Source organism: Macrobrachium rosenbergii, chromosome 3, assembly GCF_040412425.1.
Source record: "Macrobrachium rosenbergii isolate ZJJX-2024 chromosome 3, ASM4041242v1, whole genome shotgun sequence".
Taxonomy (NCBI): Eukaryota; Metazoa; Arthropoda; class Malacostraca; order Decapoda; family Palaemonidae; genus Macrobrachium; species Macrobrachium rosenbergii.
This window is the reverse complement of record NC_089743.1, coordinates 18,133,639-18,149,852: the sequence shown is the minus strand read 5'-3', so window position 1 is coordinate 18,149,852 and position 16,214 is coordinate 18,133,639. Positions and strand designations below refer to the sequence as shown.

Genomic DNA, 16,214 nt, shown 5'->3' with positions numbered 1-16,214 from the left:
CTTCCTGGACTGTCATAGTTTCATAGTTATTACAAAATAAGCAATAATTTTTCTCTTTTTCTGTTTTCTCAAAACTTACTTTTTAAAAAATAAATTCTTTTTTCTTCAAGAAGACTGAACCAAATTCAATGAAACTTTTAAAGAATGTAGTACTCTATAACTATATATCTTATACATATCTTGATTTTTGCATGGGCAATTTCATTTTTGGGTGAAAGTTTTTATTATGCATGGTATTTTTGAAAAGTGACGTCAATTTTTTCAACTGCAAAAAAAATTAACGTAAGAGGTCGAATTTCTAAATTTCCCCAAGAGAGAATTTTCATTATTAGTTGTAGAATGAGTGGTAAAAATTTGAAGCAAGCACCATTAAATCGTATGGTAACAAAAAGCACTTACTTTATAATGGGACCTTATGGCATCAGTGCTCCCCTTAATATCATTTCAATACATATTTCTGAGCGGCGTAGCTATAATAAGGTGAGAAAACCAGTTTAGGCCTTCATCCCAGTCTATATATATTTATTATTCCAATATATACGAACCTACACTTTCATATATATGGAGTAATCTGCGCTTACCTCACTTCAAGGCTATTACTGTGTGTGTGTGTATATATATACATTATATATATATATATATATATATATATATATATATATATATATATATATATATATATATATATATATATATATATTATATATTATATATGTATATATATATATATATATACACATATATATATATATATTATATATATATATATATATATATATATATATATATATATATATATATATATATATATATATATATATATATATATATATATATATATATATATATACAGGCAGTCCCCGGTTTACGATGGGTCTGGCTTATGATGTTCTGAGGTTACGACGCTTTTCAAATATATTAATCAGAAATTATTTCCTGGATTATGATGCATGTTCCAGGGTGACAGAAGAAATATGGCTCCCAAGCAGTAGAATAATCAAAATTTGGAGTTTTTTTATGAAAAACTCAATAAAAATGCAATTTACATCGTTTACAATACACCCAAAGCATCAAAAGTAAGGTTTTCTTAGGATTTTCGATGATTTTCCAGTTTACGACACGGCGTAGGAACAGAACCCCCACCGTACACTGGGGACTGCCTGTGTGTGTGTGTATATATGTATGTATGTATGTATGTATATATATATATATATATATATACATATATATATATATGTGTGTGTGTGTGTGTATATATATGTATATGTGTGTGTATATATATATATACACACACATACATACACAGTAAAACCCTGGTCCTTGACTGTATCAGAACTTGACATTATCAGATTTCGACGCAAAATTTCAAATAAATTTTGCACTGGAGCTCGAACAAAAAATCAGAATCCAACCCAATAAGCTCCAGATTTTTGTCAATAAAATGTTTCATGTTTTAGTCAGTCAGTGCTAGTTGGTGTTGTTTGAGTGTTCTGATCTATTTCCTTAGTTTTTGTGATGTTCTGTTACTGTATTCTCATATAAAAATGAGTCCCAAGAAAGCCATTGCATTCAAGCAGAAAAGGAAAACTGTAAGAACCACAATTGAACTTAAAAAAAGGATTTAGCATCTCAGTTTAAGCTACCGAGATTCACCATAAGTACATTTTTAAAGCACAAAGAGGCAATAAAAAGTACTGGGTTGCTAAGGGAGTTACGAGTTTGACAAAACAGAGGCCTCCCATAATAGATGAAACATAAAAATTGTTGTTAGTAAATGAAAGATAAATGAAAGACAGATTGCTGGTGATAGTGTTTTGGAGGCAGTACCATATTTGCTGTCATAGAAGACACCCTTACATACAGACCCCTATTTTACAAGGATATCTTGTGGGGAAAAACAATTTCAATATCATAACATTTATTGAAAGATATTTTAATTTTGTAGGGAAAAAATGTATGGATCTGTGCATGAAATACAATATAGGTATACAATTCCTTATCCAAAATTCTAAAAACCAAAAACATTTTGTTGAAAGTAGAGCATCAATTCATAAGGTTGATGGTTTAGCATGCTAACGGCTGACCCGAGTCATTTGGATGTGTCCTGCTACTCAAATTATTTTTCTAATGAAATCCCAAGAACTGACCTTAGAAAATCCAAAAATAACAAAATATTTGTAAATTTGCCAAGCCTTCGAGTCCTAAATAATCTCTCTCTCTCTCTCTCTCTCTCTCTCTCTCTCTCTCTCTCTCTCTCTCTCTCTCTCTCTCTCTCTCTCTCATTTCGAAAAGATAGATATGCTAATTTGAGTCTCTTTAATCAATATCAATGGGTATCAGCATATATGCACACACTGTGTATGTTCATAATGCTTTAAAAATGCACAGTACAGGTAATACATTTTTGGAAGACAAAAAACATACAAATTTTGTTGTTGTAAGTCATGTGGAAACAGGAAACAGAAAGATACTATTAATTTGAGTCTCTGTAACCAATAGGTATTAGCACATGTGCACACACTGTGTGTGTGTGTGTGTATTCATAATATTTTAAAATGTGTAATACAGGTACTACATCTTTTGAAGATAAAAAAAACAAACAAAATTTTGTTGTCAAACACGTAGACTATATAGGGTGTGACCAGCAGATAAACAGAAATGGATTAACATTTGAGATATTAAACAGATGGATTTTGTTTTGAAGATATGTCAACGCAGCATTAGTAAATATCTTCTGAAGCAAAAAAAAAAATAAAGAAAAAATTTGTTGCTGGAGAATCTCTGAACCAACAATTTTGCACTCAAGTCATGAGAAGGAATTCATTCTATTCTTCATGTAATCAGTAAAATACATACACTATTAAAAACTATGTACTGTATTTAAAATACAAACACTTATGTCATTGCCAGCTTCACGTGAGCAAAACATTCTTTCTCAGACAGAATACAGCTAAGACCTGATTGGTTGGCTGGTTGCCATGGAGAGCAGTTAGCCAATGACAGCCCTCTACTTCTGTTCTGTTTATAAACATTTCGATCACAAATTGTGTGCATGGAGAACTGTTAGCCAATGACAGCCCTCTACTTCTGTTCTGTTTATAGACATTTCGATCACAAATTGTGTGTATGGCACTAAGTTTGAACGTTGCCATGGTTGTGATTACTTGACTGCTGCTTGCAAAAATTACTCAATAATTGGCTTTATAAAATTATTTCTTCATGAAAACAAGAATTTAACAACAATTTTTACTTTAATATAGTGGTATGAAAAATCCCCTGTTCCCGGACCGCCCTCAAATGTACGACTGCAAACTGATGACAACATTAGTAACAATAAAGACCAACCCTCTCCATGATCGATATGGTGAAATCTATTTTTGTGTTTTACGGAATGTTTTTGTTGAAAAAATGTGTTAGTGAACATCTGGTCTTAATTGTCCCACTATTTTATTATTGATGATCTTAAATATCTCACATTCATTTAACAGTATATTAACATAAATAATAATAAACTATTATGAATAAATAACTATAATGAAAAAACAGGAAAAAAGGAAAAAAATAATAAGTTTTCACTGCAGTCGTGATGTCTGATTATGCTCCTGACCCCACAGTTCCGAAATCCAAAAATTTCAAAAACCAAAACACATCTGATCCCGAGGATTTCAGACACAGAATTGTGTACCTTATTGTGAGAGTAATATATGTACAGTATTCGAGTAGATGCTATGAAATTTACCATAAATACTACTGTACATAAACATTTATGTGTTACCACTACAAGCCACCAGGGGGGCACTATGGTTTGTCTACATCCACTCATAGCAAATGGCTGAAAGGCAAACTGCCGATGTACCGTAAACAATTTTTTGTAAGTTTGTGATAACAGACATAATTTGGCTTGTTTTCTAATTTACTTTAAAAATTTGGCTTGTTTTTCAATGTTTTATTATTAGGAACAATTTTTGTGCCTACCCAGTATAGTACAGTACAGTACCTAGCCTAGCCTATGGTGCTTGGGCTCCCATCGGCAATACGGCTGCATTGGATGTAGGGCAGTTTTTTTATACAGTATTCATTCAAAAAAAAAAAAAGTACATCTAATACGGTATGTTATTTAACTGTGAACTTGTTTAATTTTAATTTATGTGTAGTCTTTTGTATAAAAAGGCAAGGTTAGGGTAGTAACTGGTGGTAGAAAATGGATTAATCTGTTTTCAGTTATTTCGTGGAAAAAATTGATTCTGATCTCCAGTGAATTGCATCTTGTCGCTTCTGGAATGGATTAATGTCGAGGTCCGGGGTTCTACTGTATGTATATGTGTATATATATAAACACACCTGCAAAATACATATGAATCCTGCAGTTGGAAAGAAGCAGGACCCTGTTCAGTGACAGAACAGTTCTACCTGTCCAACAGCACAAAGAGACAGATGTGTGAATGTGTGTGCACATATGTTTTCCATGGATGTGGCAAGAGCATTGCAACCCAAGCCTAGCATATTTCCCAATATGAACACTGTTTTGTTCCCTACAAATTATTTACAAAAATTTCATGTACTGTATTCCTGAGCCTACTTCTAAATCTAACTTTTATTTCTACAAAAGGCCAGTAAAGTACAGGCCTATAATTTAGACTTGTCCTATTCCTACTTATTCCATTCTACCAACTATCAAGATGAACTGTGAAAAATATTTTATAGCCTTTTTGATTCCTGGCTCACAATTAAGTATTGTGATTATCATGAAAGCCTTGGGTGTTATTGTCTGTGAACCTTATTCTTTTAGTTTGTGCACCTACAAAAAAACCCACAGAACTAATGACTTGCAGTATATAATCCCAAAAGGCCAACCAATGTAGTAACACTGCCATCAAATGCTAACTGTGTTTTGAACGGTCCTAAATCTAGAAAAATAGTGTGCTCCCACTATAAGATATTGGTGGCTGTTCATTTTAACTTTCCATAGTGTTTACAGTCATTTTTTATTAGTTCCATATTTCAAATAGAATACAGTCTTTGGAAAATATTGATAATCACATCTTTCTTCTAATATTTGGTGTGATTTGCAATAAAATATATGGAAATTACATGAAAAAGATCAGTATGTAATACTGTATAAGAAACCCATTTCAGGCATTAACTTCAGTGGCCATGCCAAAATTCATCAGAACAATATGCTTTAAAAAAAATAATGAAACTATTGCCATTCAAAACTAGAAAGCAATTTACTCAGTAAATCCAAAGCCACTCACCTTCATAATATCTAACCTATCAAGATCAGTACGGACAAAAACTGATGATGAGTAAGATAGCGGAAGTGAGGAGGAGAGAGTGACAGCTTCCTGCGCCAGTCGCTTCATCCTTCTCGGTATGCAAAGATCTCCAGCGCCTCTTACTAACCCTTCATAATGATGTGACACGACAAACTTTATACCTCTTTCAGGATCTTCAACAACCATTTCAAAAGTATCTGAAAGAGAAGATAAAAAAAATCATAAATTATCCACATATACAGTACAAAACTAAGGTCAATAATTTTCCAAAAATTATGAACCCAGACATTTTTTCTACAAAGTATTTTTCTTTTTAGTTATCCACGTGCCAGACCACATCAGTAACATTCTGTCCTATACATTTAAACATATCAAGTTTTAGCCTGCATAAATACTCTTACTAAACTATATTTGCATGATTTTTTGTTGAATGGTTACTTTACTAAACTGATACTGTATCAAGGTGGTGACGACCACAATACTATGTAGTCAAACAGTTTTATCAAGAGGTATTTGAAAATTCCATACGACAGCCCCTCCAAAATCTTCATTATTAAACACCATAAAGGATGGTGGTTTTTGATCAGTAATGCTAATGAGAAGAGACAACACATTGGCCTATACGTACTGAAATACTCATCTTGGTAATAAATAACTAAAGCTTAACTCAATCACCTCAATCATTTGGTCATAAGAATACATTTGGTCATAAGAATAAATTTAACTTTTGGGTTAAGTCTTGAGACCATTCTCTCTCTCTCTCTCGTTTTCTTATGGGGAACTTACATTTTACCTCTCTCTCTCTCTCTCTCTCGTGTTTTCTAATATGTCTTTTTGCTTTGGTGATCCTGTAGATGCTGTAGCTAACGGTGGTGTCAAAACATACACACAACTGCACATACATAAAAACCTTATATTACCTTGTAACAATACGAAAGATATCCCTCATCTTCTTAAGAATTTTTGTGTTAATGTTGCATTAAAGAACAATAAAACAATGAAATGTACTTATGAAGAGCTCTCAACAGTAATAAAGGATGTGTACAGTATACAGAATTCCATGTAAGTCTTGTGACAAATTTTATATTGGTCAAACGGGTAAAGCACTGGAAAAGAGGAATAGAACAGCATTAAAAATTTGAGATACAAACAGGTAACAGTGGAATTTTTATACATGTTAGCGAGAGCAATCATGCTATCAACTGGGACGAGGCAAAAAAGAAGGTGTATTCTAATAACACACTGGAATCTAGCTTTATAAAAGAAAGTTATGGCCATTATATGAATATCAGTCAAGGCATGTACAAACTTGATCCTATAATTTCAAAAGAAATTTGAAAAAGGTTGAAATTTTAAGAAAGGCAGTAGAGATGTATGACAAAAGGATTATCATATTTGTAAACCAACCGGTATACATAAAATTTTTCATATTTCTTGATATATTTTTGCCGTGTATTTTCGGAAATATGAAATTATGTAAGTACATAACTGTTCCAAACAGAGCATCAGGTTTTACCAATAAACCATTTCTATTTGTCTGTGGTTCTGGTTCAAGTGATATTCTAGTGCTTTGTGACGCATTTGCTTTTCAGATTTTCTTACCGTGTAGTGCATTCACGCAATTCCATTGCCATAAGCATGAGAAGTACCACCCTTATGAGGGAGAAATTTGAGAAATTGTGTCTCGTACGTCTGTTACAAGAGAGGGACGGAAGCAAACGGGAATTGTCTCGCTTGGATGGCATGAGCCAGAATGCCCATATCTAGGTAAAGGATTTGTTTTCTATATTAGTGATATTCAAATTAGTGATTAGTGATATTATAATTAGTGATTACTATTTTTCATAATTTTATAATAATTATATAAGACCATAAAGCTTGATTTTACCGCAGAGAGTTGTCGTCTGACTCGTGACTTGTGTAGCCTTGGTTGTTCAGCGTTTGTTTACTTTATCCTTGCAGTTTGTTTATTTGCCTCTCCAATATCTGAACGGAAAACATGTACAGTGATAACGTATACTGTATAAGTTATGAAGAAAATTTATATTGATTTTTATAGGTTATGAAAAAACCTTTATGGCGAGGGTAAAATGAAGGGAACAAACCTTTCCTAGATTACCATGTCCTGGCCTAAACTCATAAGAGCATTTATTTTTACAATTTATGAAAAAATTTCACACTGATAGCATATAGCCTACTATTTTTTATAGGTTATGGAGAAAACATTATATTGATAGCATATTAGTGAATTTTTGTTTTGAAAAACTTTGCACTGATAAATACATATATATATATATATATATATATATATATATATATATATATATATATATATATATATATATATATATATATATATATATATATATATATATATATATATATATATATATATATATATATATATATATATATATATATATATATATATATATATATATATATATATATATATATATATATAATATATATATATATATATATATATATATATATATATATATATATATATATATATATATATATATATATATAATATATATATATATATATATATATATATATAATATATATATATATAATATATATATATATATAATATATATATATATATATATATATATATATATATATATATATATATATATATATATATATATATATATATATATATATATATATATATATATATATATATATATATATATATATATATATATATATATATATATATATATATATATATATATATATATATATATATATATATATAATATATATATATATATATATATATATATATATATATAATATATATATATATATATATATATATATATATATATATATATATATATATATATATATATATATATATATATATATATATATATATATATATATATATATATATATATATATATATATATATATATATATATATATATATATATATATATATATATATATATATATATATATATATAATATATATATATAGGCAGTATATATATATATATATATAATATATATATATATATATATATATATATATATATAGGCGGTCCCGTTTTACAGGTCCGACATTCGACATTCCAAGGTTACGACGCTTTTCAAATATATTCATCAGAAATTATTTCCCAGTTTACAACGCATGTTCCGATCCGACGGAAGAAATATGGCTCCAAAACAGCAGAATAATCTTAATTTGGAGTTTTTTTTTTTATGAAAAACTCAATAAAAATGCAGTTTACATCGTTTTCAATGCACCCAAAGCATTAAAAGTAAGGTTTTCTTATGATTTTTGACGATTTTCAACGATTTTTCAGTTTACGATGATTTTCGGTTTACGACGCGGCGTAAAAACGGAACCCCCGTCGTAAACCAGGGACTGCCTGTATACAGTAATACTTCGATCTTACACGATTCGAGTTGCGCGAATTCAAACACACACAAACTTTTCACTGGAACCTAACTAATGGGCATACGCAATTTTTTCACAGACACATGAAATTCTCAAGAAACCCTGCAGAAGTGGTTATGTTTAATTTTTGAAGTAATTTACAAGTTTTCATGCTTCTATGTGTAAAATCTGTATGAAAAATGCATTTCATGCTATTGTGTAAAATTTGTATGAAAAATGCATTTCATGCTTTTATGTGTAAAATCTGTATGAAAAATGCATTTCATGCTTTTATGTGTAAAATCTGTATGAAAAATGCATTTCAGGCTTTTGTGTGTAAAATCTCTATGAAAAATGCATTTCACACTTTCATGTGTAAAATCTGTATGAAAAATGTATTATTTTTATTTTTGTACATACATAAATATGATGCAAAGGTAATTTCAGCACATTCAGTTAATGTACTTTTACAAGATGTGATACCCATTTGCACTTTTCAAAGATGATACCCCTGCAGAAAATGCTTGTTTAATGTTTGAAGTACATTTATAAGTTTTCATGCTTTTAACTGTAAAATCGATATGGAAAATTTATATTTATATTTTTGTACATAAATATCATACAAGTATTATGTCCATTCACAAAGTCTTTGTCACAGGGACTTTACATGACCTTGAGATGAGGCTGTTCAGTCGCGCTCATTTGATAAAATGAATTCGTTAATGTAATATCAGAGATGTAACTAAGAGTTGTATAAGTGTCATTCTTTGAAAATTACTCTGTTAACCTTGTAGAAAAGTGCTGGTGCAATCTGTATATGCATGTAATTACAGCACGTTCAATTGGTGTATTTTTACAAGATGTGATACCCTTAGTTACTGCACTTTTCAAAGATGATACCCCTGCAGAAAGTGTGTTTAATTTTTAAGTACTATTTTAAAAGTTTTCGTGTTTTTAGGTGTAAAATCAGAATGTAAAATTTGTATTTATATATTTGCGCATAAATACGATACAAAAGCAGTACAGTTACTGTAGTTGTATCTCTCTCTCATTCGTAGTTAGTGCTCAAACATATTTTTACAACTTATTATTTCTCTGTGCATCATTACCTGTACAGTATATAATTTTAAATTTATTGAATTTTACCTGTAATGTACTACCTTCTACGAACATTATTTACACGTTTTCGTTATTTCGTTATTTGAATTGTACCTTTGTTATGACTGTGACACATGAATTTTACCAAGTGACGCAAAGAAAACAGCTCTTACTCTAAGTGAAAAAGAAAATGGCATCCCATGAATTAGGGGTAACATTAGTATACGTACACATCTACTGTATTACTTCTCTTTTAAATGTTGCAGATATTTTGTTATATAGAGGTTTTAATGTATTTATTTCTAATAATAATATAGTCAGCTTTCGTAAGGTTCCTTCTAACATCGGTAATGGGACTTTGTGTTTTGTTGGATGAGATTTGGATTTTGGTATTGCTTTATCAGCTGCATTTGTAATTTAATCAACAAGAAATTTATTAGTTTCATTATGGTCTTTTGAATATTCAAATGGTGGGATATTCCTAGTGTGACATTCATATTGCTCCCAATCTGCTTTATATAAATGTTATATTGAGGGACATGCTTGGTGGGATTATTTTGTAATAATAAAATTAATATTGGGAAATGATCACTTGTATGCAAGTCGTCAACTGTATTCCAATCCAATCCGTCAACTATTTTTGTTGTACATAGAGTTAAGTCGATTGAGGAAAATGTTCCGTGTGTTTTAGAAAAATATGCACTGATTTCATTATCATTTATACAGCACATGTCATATGAATCTATGAATTCTTCTATTTTACTTCCTGCTCTATTTGAGTCTGTATAATTACAGTCCCACATCGGGTTGTAGGCATTAAAATCACCTACTAATAATGTAGGTTTCTTGGCATTATTAAGTAATTCTTTAAGTTTGTCAAAGTCATAATTTTTATTGGGTTGGTTGTATAAATTATAAATTACATAATTATCGTTTTTTATTCGTATTCTAATACTCGATATTTGCAGATCAGTAAAGTTTACAGGTACTTTGTCATAACACACTTTATGTATATATATAGCAGTACCTAAATTTTCTTCCTCTCTACATGAGGATGCTAAGTTATATTTACCTATTGTTGATATTATTTTGTTGACTTGTTGTAAACATACTATCGTTGGTTCATATTCCCTTAGTAAACGCTGCATTTCTCCCAAATGTAATCCGATCTGTAGACCACTTACGTTCCATCGTATAATTATTGAAAGTATAACGCTAGTGTGTTCAAGTGTTTTTTTTTTTTTTTGTGGATCATCAATTTGCATTTTTTCTAAAATCCTATTTACAATATTTATTTGTTTTTCTTTATAAGACATTATGTGCCCAATGCACATACAGCCCTTTTTTGTGTCTAAACTAATAGTTTCTTTATTTCTGTATCTTATAAAATTTTGTATAGTGTTTGATAAACTGTCCTTTGTTATGCTTTATACTTTTGTTTTTGTTGCACAGTTCAATGAAACATTCATTACATCCACATGTGTTTTCATGTGTTGTTTCTTTGTTTACTCTTGCTGCACCTATTATTGGTGATGGAGTAATCTCTTCTCCCATCACATAATCATTCTTGTCAGTGGTTTGTTCCTCTACTATTTCTTTGATATTCTGGGTATCTGTTTCCATTGGTGGTTTTATTATTACTTTAGGAGACAAAGGTATATCTTATCATTTTTTGGTTTACATTCTTTCTTCGGGTCTCCTGCCTTTATTCTGATGGATGTATCTCTAATAATACAGTCATACTCCGAACTTACGCGAGGTTAGGTTCCAGAACCCCTCGTGCAGGGTGAATTTTCGCGTAAGTTTGGCATGGTCTCTAAAAATGCTAATAAATGCTTATTTCTAAAGTTTAAACACTAAATATGACCCTAATCATGCTCCCAAATTATTATGTTAACTTTTATATGAAATTAAAGTTACTGTAATTTCATTTAAAAGTTAGCTTAATACATTTCCCTTAAAAAAGAGAAATAAATGGTTGACATAAAAACTGAGATTTGGAAGAGAATCTCTCTCTCTCTCTCTCTCTCTCTCTCTCTCTCTCTCTCTCTCTCTCTCTCTCTCTCTCTCTCTCTCTCTTCCCAACCGATCTATTTTTAGAATTGTCTCAACCTCTTTTTAACAACTTTATTCTGCGTCTCTTTCTCTTTGTTCTGAAATACTTTTTCATGAAACAGTGTTTTACATTTTCACTAATACAACTAGTAGTTATTATGTCTCTATGTTTTAGAATGTATTTGCAACACTAGCGCATTTACACTTCGTAGATGATACAGGTCAAATTAGATCAATTTAAACTGTCTACTGTACAAGTAAAGACGTACAGAGAATTAATAAGTTGTAAAATGTGTGAGTGCTAACTATGTGAGAGAGAGAGAGAGAGAGAGAGAGAGAGAGAAAGGGTTGTCCTTACTTAAGAGAGTGAAATTATTTATCAATTATTACGGAGACTGAGAGAATAACACACTAGAGAGAGAGAGAGAGAGATATTGTCCTTACTTGAAATATCAAGTTATATTATTTATGAATTATTACGGGGGAGAGAGAGAGAGAGAGAGAGAGAGATATTGTCCTTACTTGAAATATCAAGTTAAATTATTTATTAGTTCCTCGCTGGGTGAGCGGGTTCCGTTCTCAGCTGCCACTCTGTTGGTCGCGAGTTCGAATCTCCGACCGGCCAGTGAAGAACAAGAGGAATTTGTTTCTGGTGATAGAAATTCATTTCTCGCTATAATGTGGTTCGGATTCCACAATAAGCTGTAGGTCCCGTTGTTAGATAACCAATTGGTTCTTAGCCACGTAAAAATAAATCTAATCCTTCGGGGCAGCCCTAGGAGAGCTGTTAATCAGCTCAGTGGTCTGGTTAAACTAAGATATACTTAACTTTTGATCTAGTTACAGCTGAAAACATTCGTTTCCTAGCGGGATCATGCATTCCTCTAACTTTTAATTCTAATTTGGCCTATTTTATAGGCATTCCTGTCCTTTTCTGAAGTAATTTTAATTCTGTATTGTATATATAATACATACACTCCTTAGATCTTGCCCACAGTTAACACATTTCAGTTCACCACACCTCCACTGTGTGGTATGTTTGATCCACAATAAGCACATATAGATTTATTATGTCAATCTTTCTTTGTATGTCCATGCATACTACAGTTTTGGCATTGTAGTGGTTTTGGAACATATGGTCTCAGTTCTCTGCTCTGGCCCAATGTTTTAATTTTCAAGGGTAATTCATGGCCTTCGAATTTTATCTTTGCTACTATTAGCAGTGTTTTTCCATTACTCCGTCTACTAGCTATGTTGTATATTTCACAATCTTGTACACTGTTGTACCTTTTTTTAAGGGAATGCAGCAATATATTTTTCCTATTGGTTCTTCATCATTATCAGAGAGCACTATGGTACCCTGTGCACTGTTCATATTGTCATGTTTTTTTTACATGTACCTTTATATTGTCAATATTTGTTAAAGTCAAGTAGTTTTCTGACTGGTTTTTTGTTGTGGTTTCTATCAACCACATCTGATCTTTTATTTGTCTGAATGACATTTTAGTTGAATGTCGATTCAACAGGAAGTTTTCTAATTTCAATGCCGATATTTTCTTCTCTGTTTCTAAGGTCAGGAATCGTGACCAACTTCCAAATCCAAAGAGGGAGTCGAAGTGAGTCAAGGTTGGGTCAAGATATTTGGCTTTTTTTTGGTTTGCTGTTTATTGGAGCATATGGCTTCAGTGTAATTGAGAGAGCATACAGAATGGCCAGGTAGGGCAAGGAGGATGATTGACTTCCTGAGAGCTTTCTCAATTGTTATTGGTTAACATGCGTGATATCACTAAAATGTCATCATACATCATTTTGCTTATCACTTTTACTTGGCTGATACAGATATGCCATCAGCTCAATACCATATGGTAGAAGGTGCATGGGTGGGCAAGCACTCATGTTTTTTTGTAAGTTTTCCTGGTATTGGCAGAAACAGATAAGTCATTACACTTACACAACATGTTTGCTTTTGAATGGCTGAATGAATTGCATTATGATAACAAATATTTCCTTCTCTAATCGTCTACATTCAAAAAGTATCACAGCAATTGGTACCAAAAAGGGCTTCTTTGTCCAGTTCCGCATCAGTTCTCAGTACTTGTGCTTTCTGGCAGTACTGTGATTATGTCATGATGCATTCCCCCTCATTCAGTTGTTTTGGTTGCAGTGCCTACAGCACTGCAGGTACTGTTAACTGTGTGTGTGGTGCTGTGTATTCTCTGTATGGCCGCACTTCATCCTAACAGGGCGAGGAAGATGTTGACCCTTCAGAAAAATTGAAACTGTGAGGAGAGTCAAAACAGGGTAGTTTAAGGGATATATAATGCAAGAGTATGGTACTGCCTGGTTAACCTTGCAGGACATCACGAATGCCAAGGACAACCTGAAAACATGTGCCACAGACTTTGGGAAGAAGACATCAAGAAGCCAGGCCTGCAAGGTGATGGCAAAACTTGAACAGACTTCAATCTGGTTTCATCAGCAAAGGGTGACTGATGTACATGCACAGTGCTGCGTTGAAGGCTGCAGCTATGAAGTTTGTGGGATTGCGGACTTTAAGGCATCTGAAGGCTGGTTGTTTCAATTCAAGATTTGGCAAGGGCTGTCTAACAAGAAGACTTGTGGTGAAGCTTTGGATAGTTCCAAGGAGGGAATAGAGGAATTTTGTCAGACGTTGTAAGACTTGATGAAAAACGAAGGCCTTCTTTTGGGTCAAATCTACAACGTTAGTGAAACTGGTCTACTGTATCACTCCTTACCCACTATCACCTTGGCTGATGAGAAGGAAAAGAATTTACCCAGTTGAAAGCCTTCCAAGCAACATGTGTCTCCTTTGTTATGTGCAAATGCTTCTGGCAGCCACCACTGCAAATTAGTATAGTTGGACATGCAAAGCAACCAGTTGCCCTGAGTGAGTTGATGGATAATCTCCCATTGATTTCGTATCATTCAGTGAAGTCTTGGTTCACCTCCAAGATAATCTCTGATTGATTCCATAAGACACAGGACCATGGATTTGCTAGACACTGGGTAAAGGCTTTGCTTCTCTTGCACAATGCACCTGCACATACTACCACAACCCAGTTGGTTGGTGATGAAGCTGTATTAGGATCATGCTTCTGCCTCTTAATATGACTGCACTCATTCAGCCAATGCACTAAATTCCACTAAATTTACTGATGTGTACACATACTAAGCACTCAATTTACTGATATACACACTTATAATAAAGGATATTAACTTTATTAAAACAAAGTAAAATAATGATACATCAGGAGAAAGAGATGGATTCATACAACTTCACTTAACCCTCTAACGCTGAGCCTCTATTTACAAAAGTGTCTGTCGTATGCCGGCGGCGTTCAGGAGTTAGCACCGAAGCGGAAAAAATTTTTTTTTCAAAAAATCACAGCAAACTTAGTTTTCAAGATTAAAGAGTTCATTTTTGGCTCCCTTTTTTTTTGTCATTGCCTGAGGTTTAGTATGCAACCATCAGAAATGAAAAAAAATATCATTATCATATATAAATATTGAAATACATGACAGCGCGAAAAAAAATTTCATATATAATTGTAAACAAATCGCGCTGTGAGCAAAACGGTTAAAGCTAACGAGTTTTTTTTTTTTCTTTGTATTGTATACTAAATTGCAATGATTTGGGTATATAACAAATTATAAAACGATCAAAGCAACACAGAGAAAGTATTATCACAAAATGATGCATGAATTCGTAATGCGCGGACGTAAAAAAAAGTTTTTTTCAAAAATTCACCATAAATTTAATATTACTAGACTGTAAGTGTTTTAGCTTACAATTGCAGTTTTCGACCATTTCGGTCGAGTTAAAGTTGACCGAAGGTAGAATTTTTTCTATTTATTGTGATTTATATGAAAATATTTCAAAACTGATAAAAGCTACAACCATGAGTTATTTTTTGTTGTATTCTACATGAAATTGCACACATTTCCATATATAAAACTTTATGTAATGACTAAAATAAAACGGTGCAAACATTACGACAAAGTGACGAAAGAATTTCTGAGATGTTCGGCAGAGTTACGGCGCAGACGTAAGAAAAAGTTTTTTCAAAAATTCACCATAAATCGAAATATTGTGCTAGAGACTTCAAGTTTGTTGCAAAATGAAGGTACATGATTGAATATTACTAGATTGTAAGAGTTTTAGCTTACAATTGCGTTTTTCTACCATTTCGGTCGAGTTAAAGTTGACCGAAGGTTGAAATTTTGGCACTTATCGTGATTTATATGGAAATATTTCAAAACTGATAAAAGCTACAACCATGAATTATTTTCTGTTGTATTCTACATGAAATTGCGCACATTTCCATATATAAAACTTTATGTAACGACTAATATAAACCGGT

The 16,214-nt window shown here is 31.8% G+C and overlaps 1 protein-coding gene across 1 annotated transcript in view; it reads right to left on the bottom strand.

Moving 5' to 3' along the window:
• The window catches only part of Bruce (BIR repeat containing ubiquitin-conjugating enzyme), a 361,218-nt gene that overhangs the window by 19,558 nt on the left and 325,446 nt on the right, over positions 1 to 16,214 (bottom strand). The window contains 1 exon segment of the mRNA XM_067128151.1: positions 5,256 to 5,473. Coding sequence (XP_066984252.1) covers positions 5,256 to 5,473 — 218 coding nt within the window.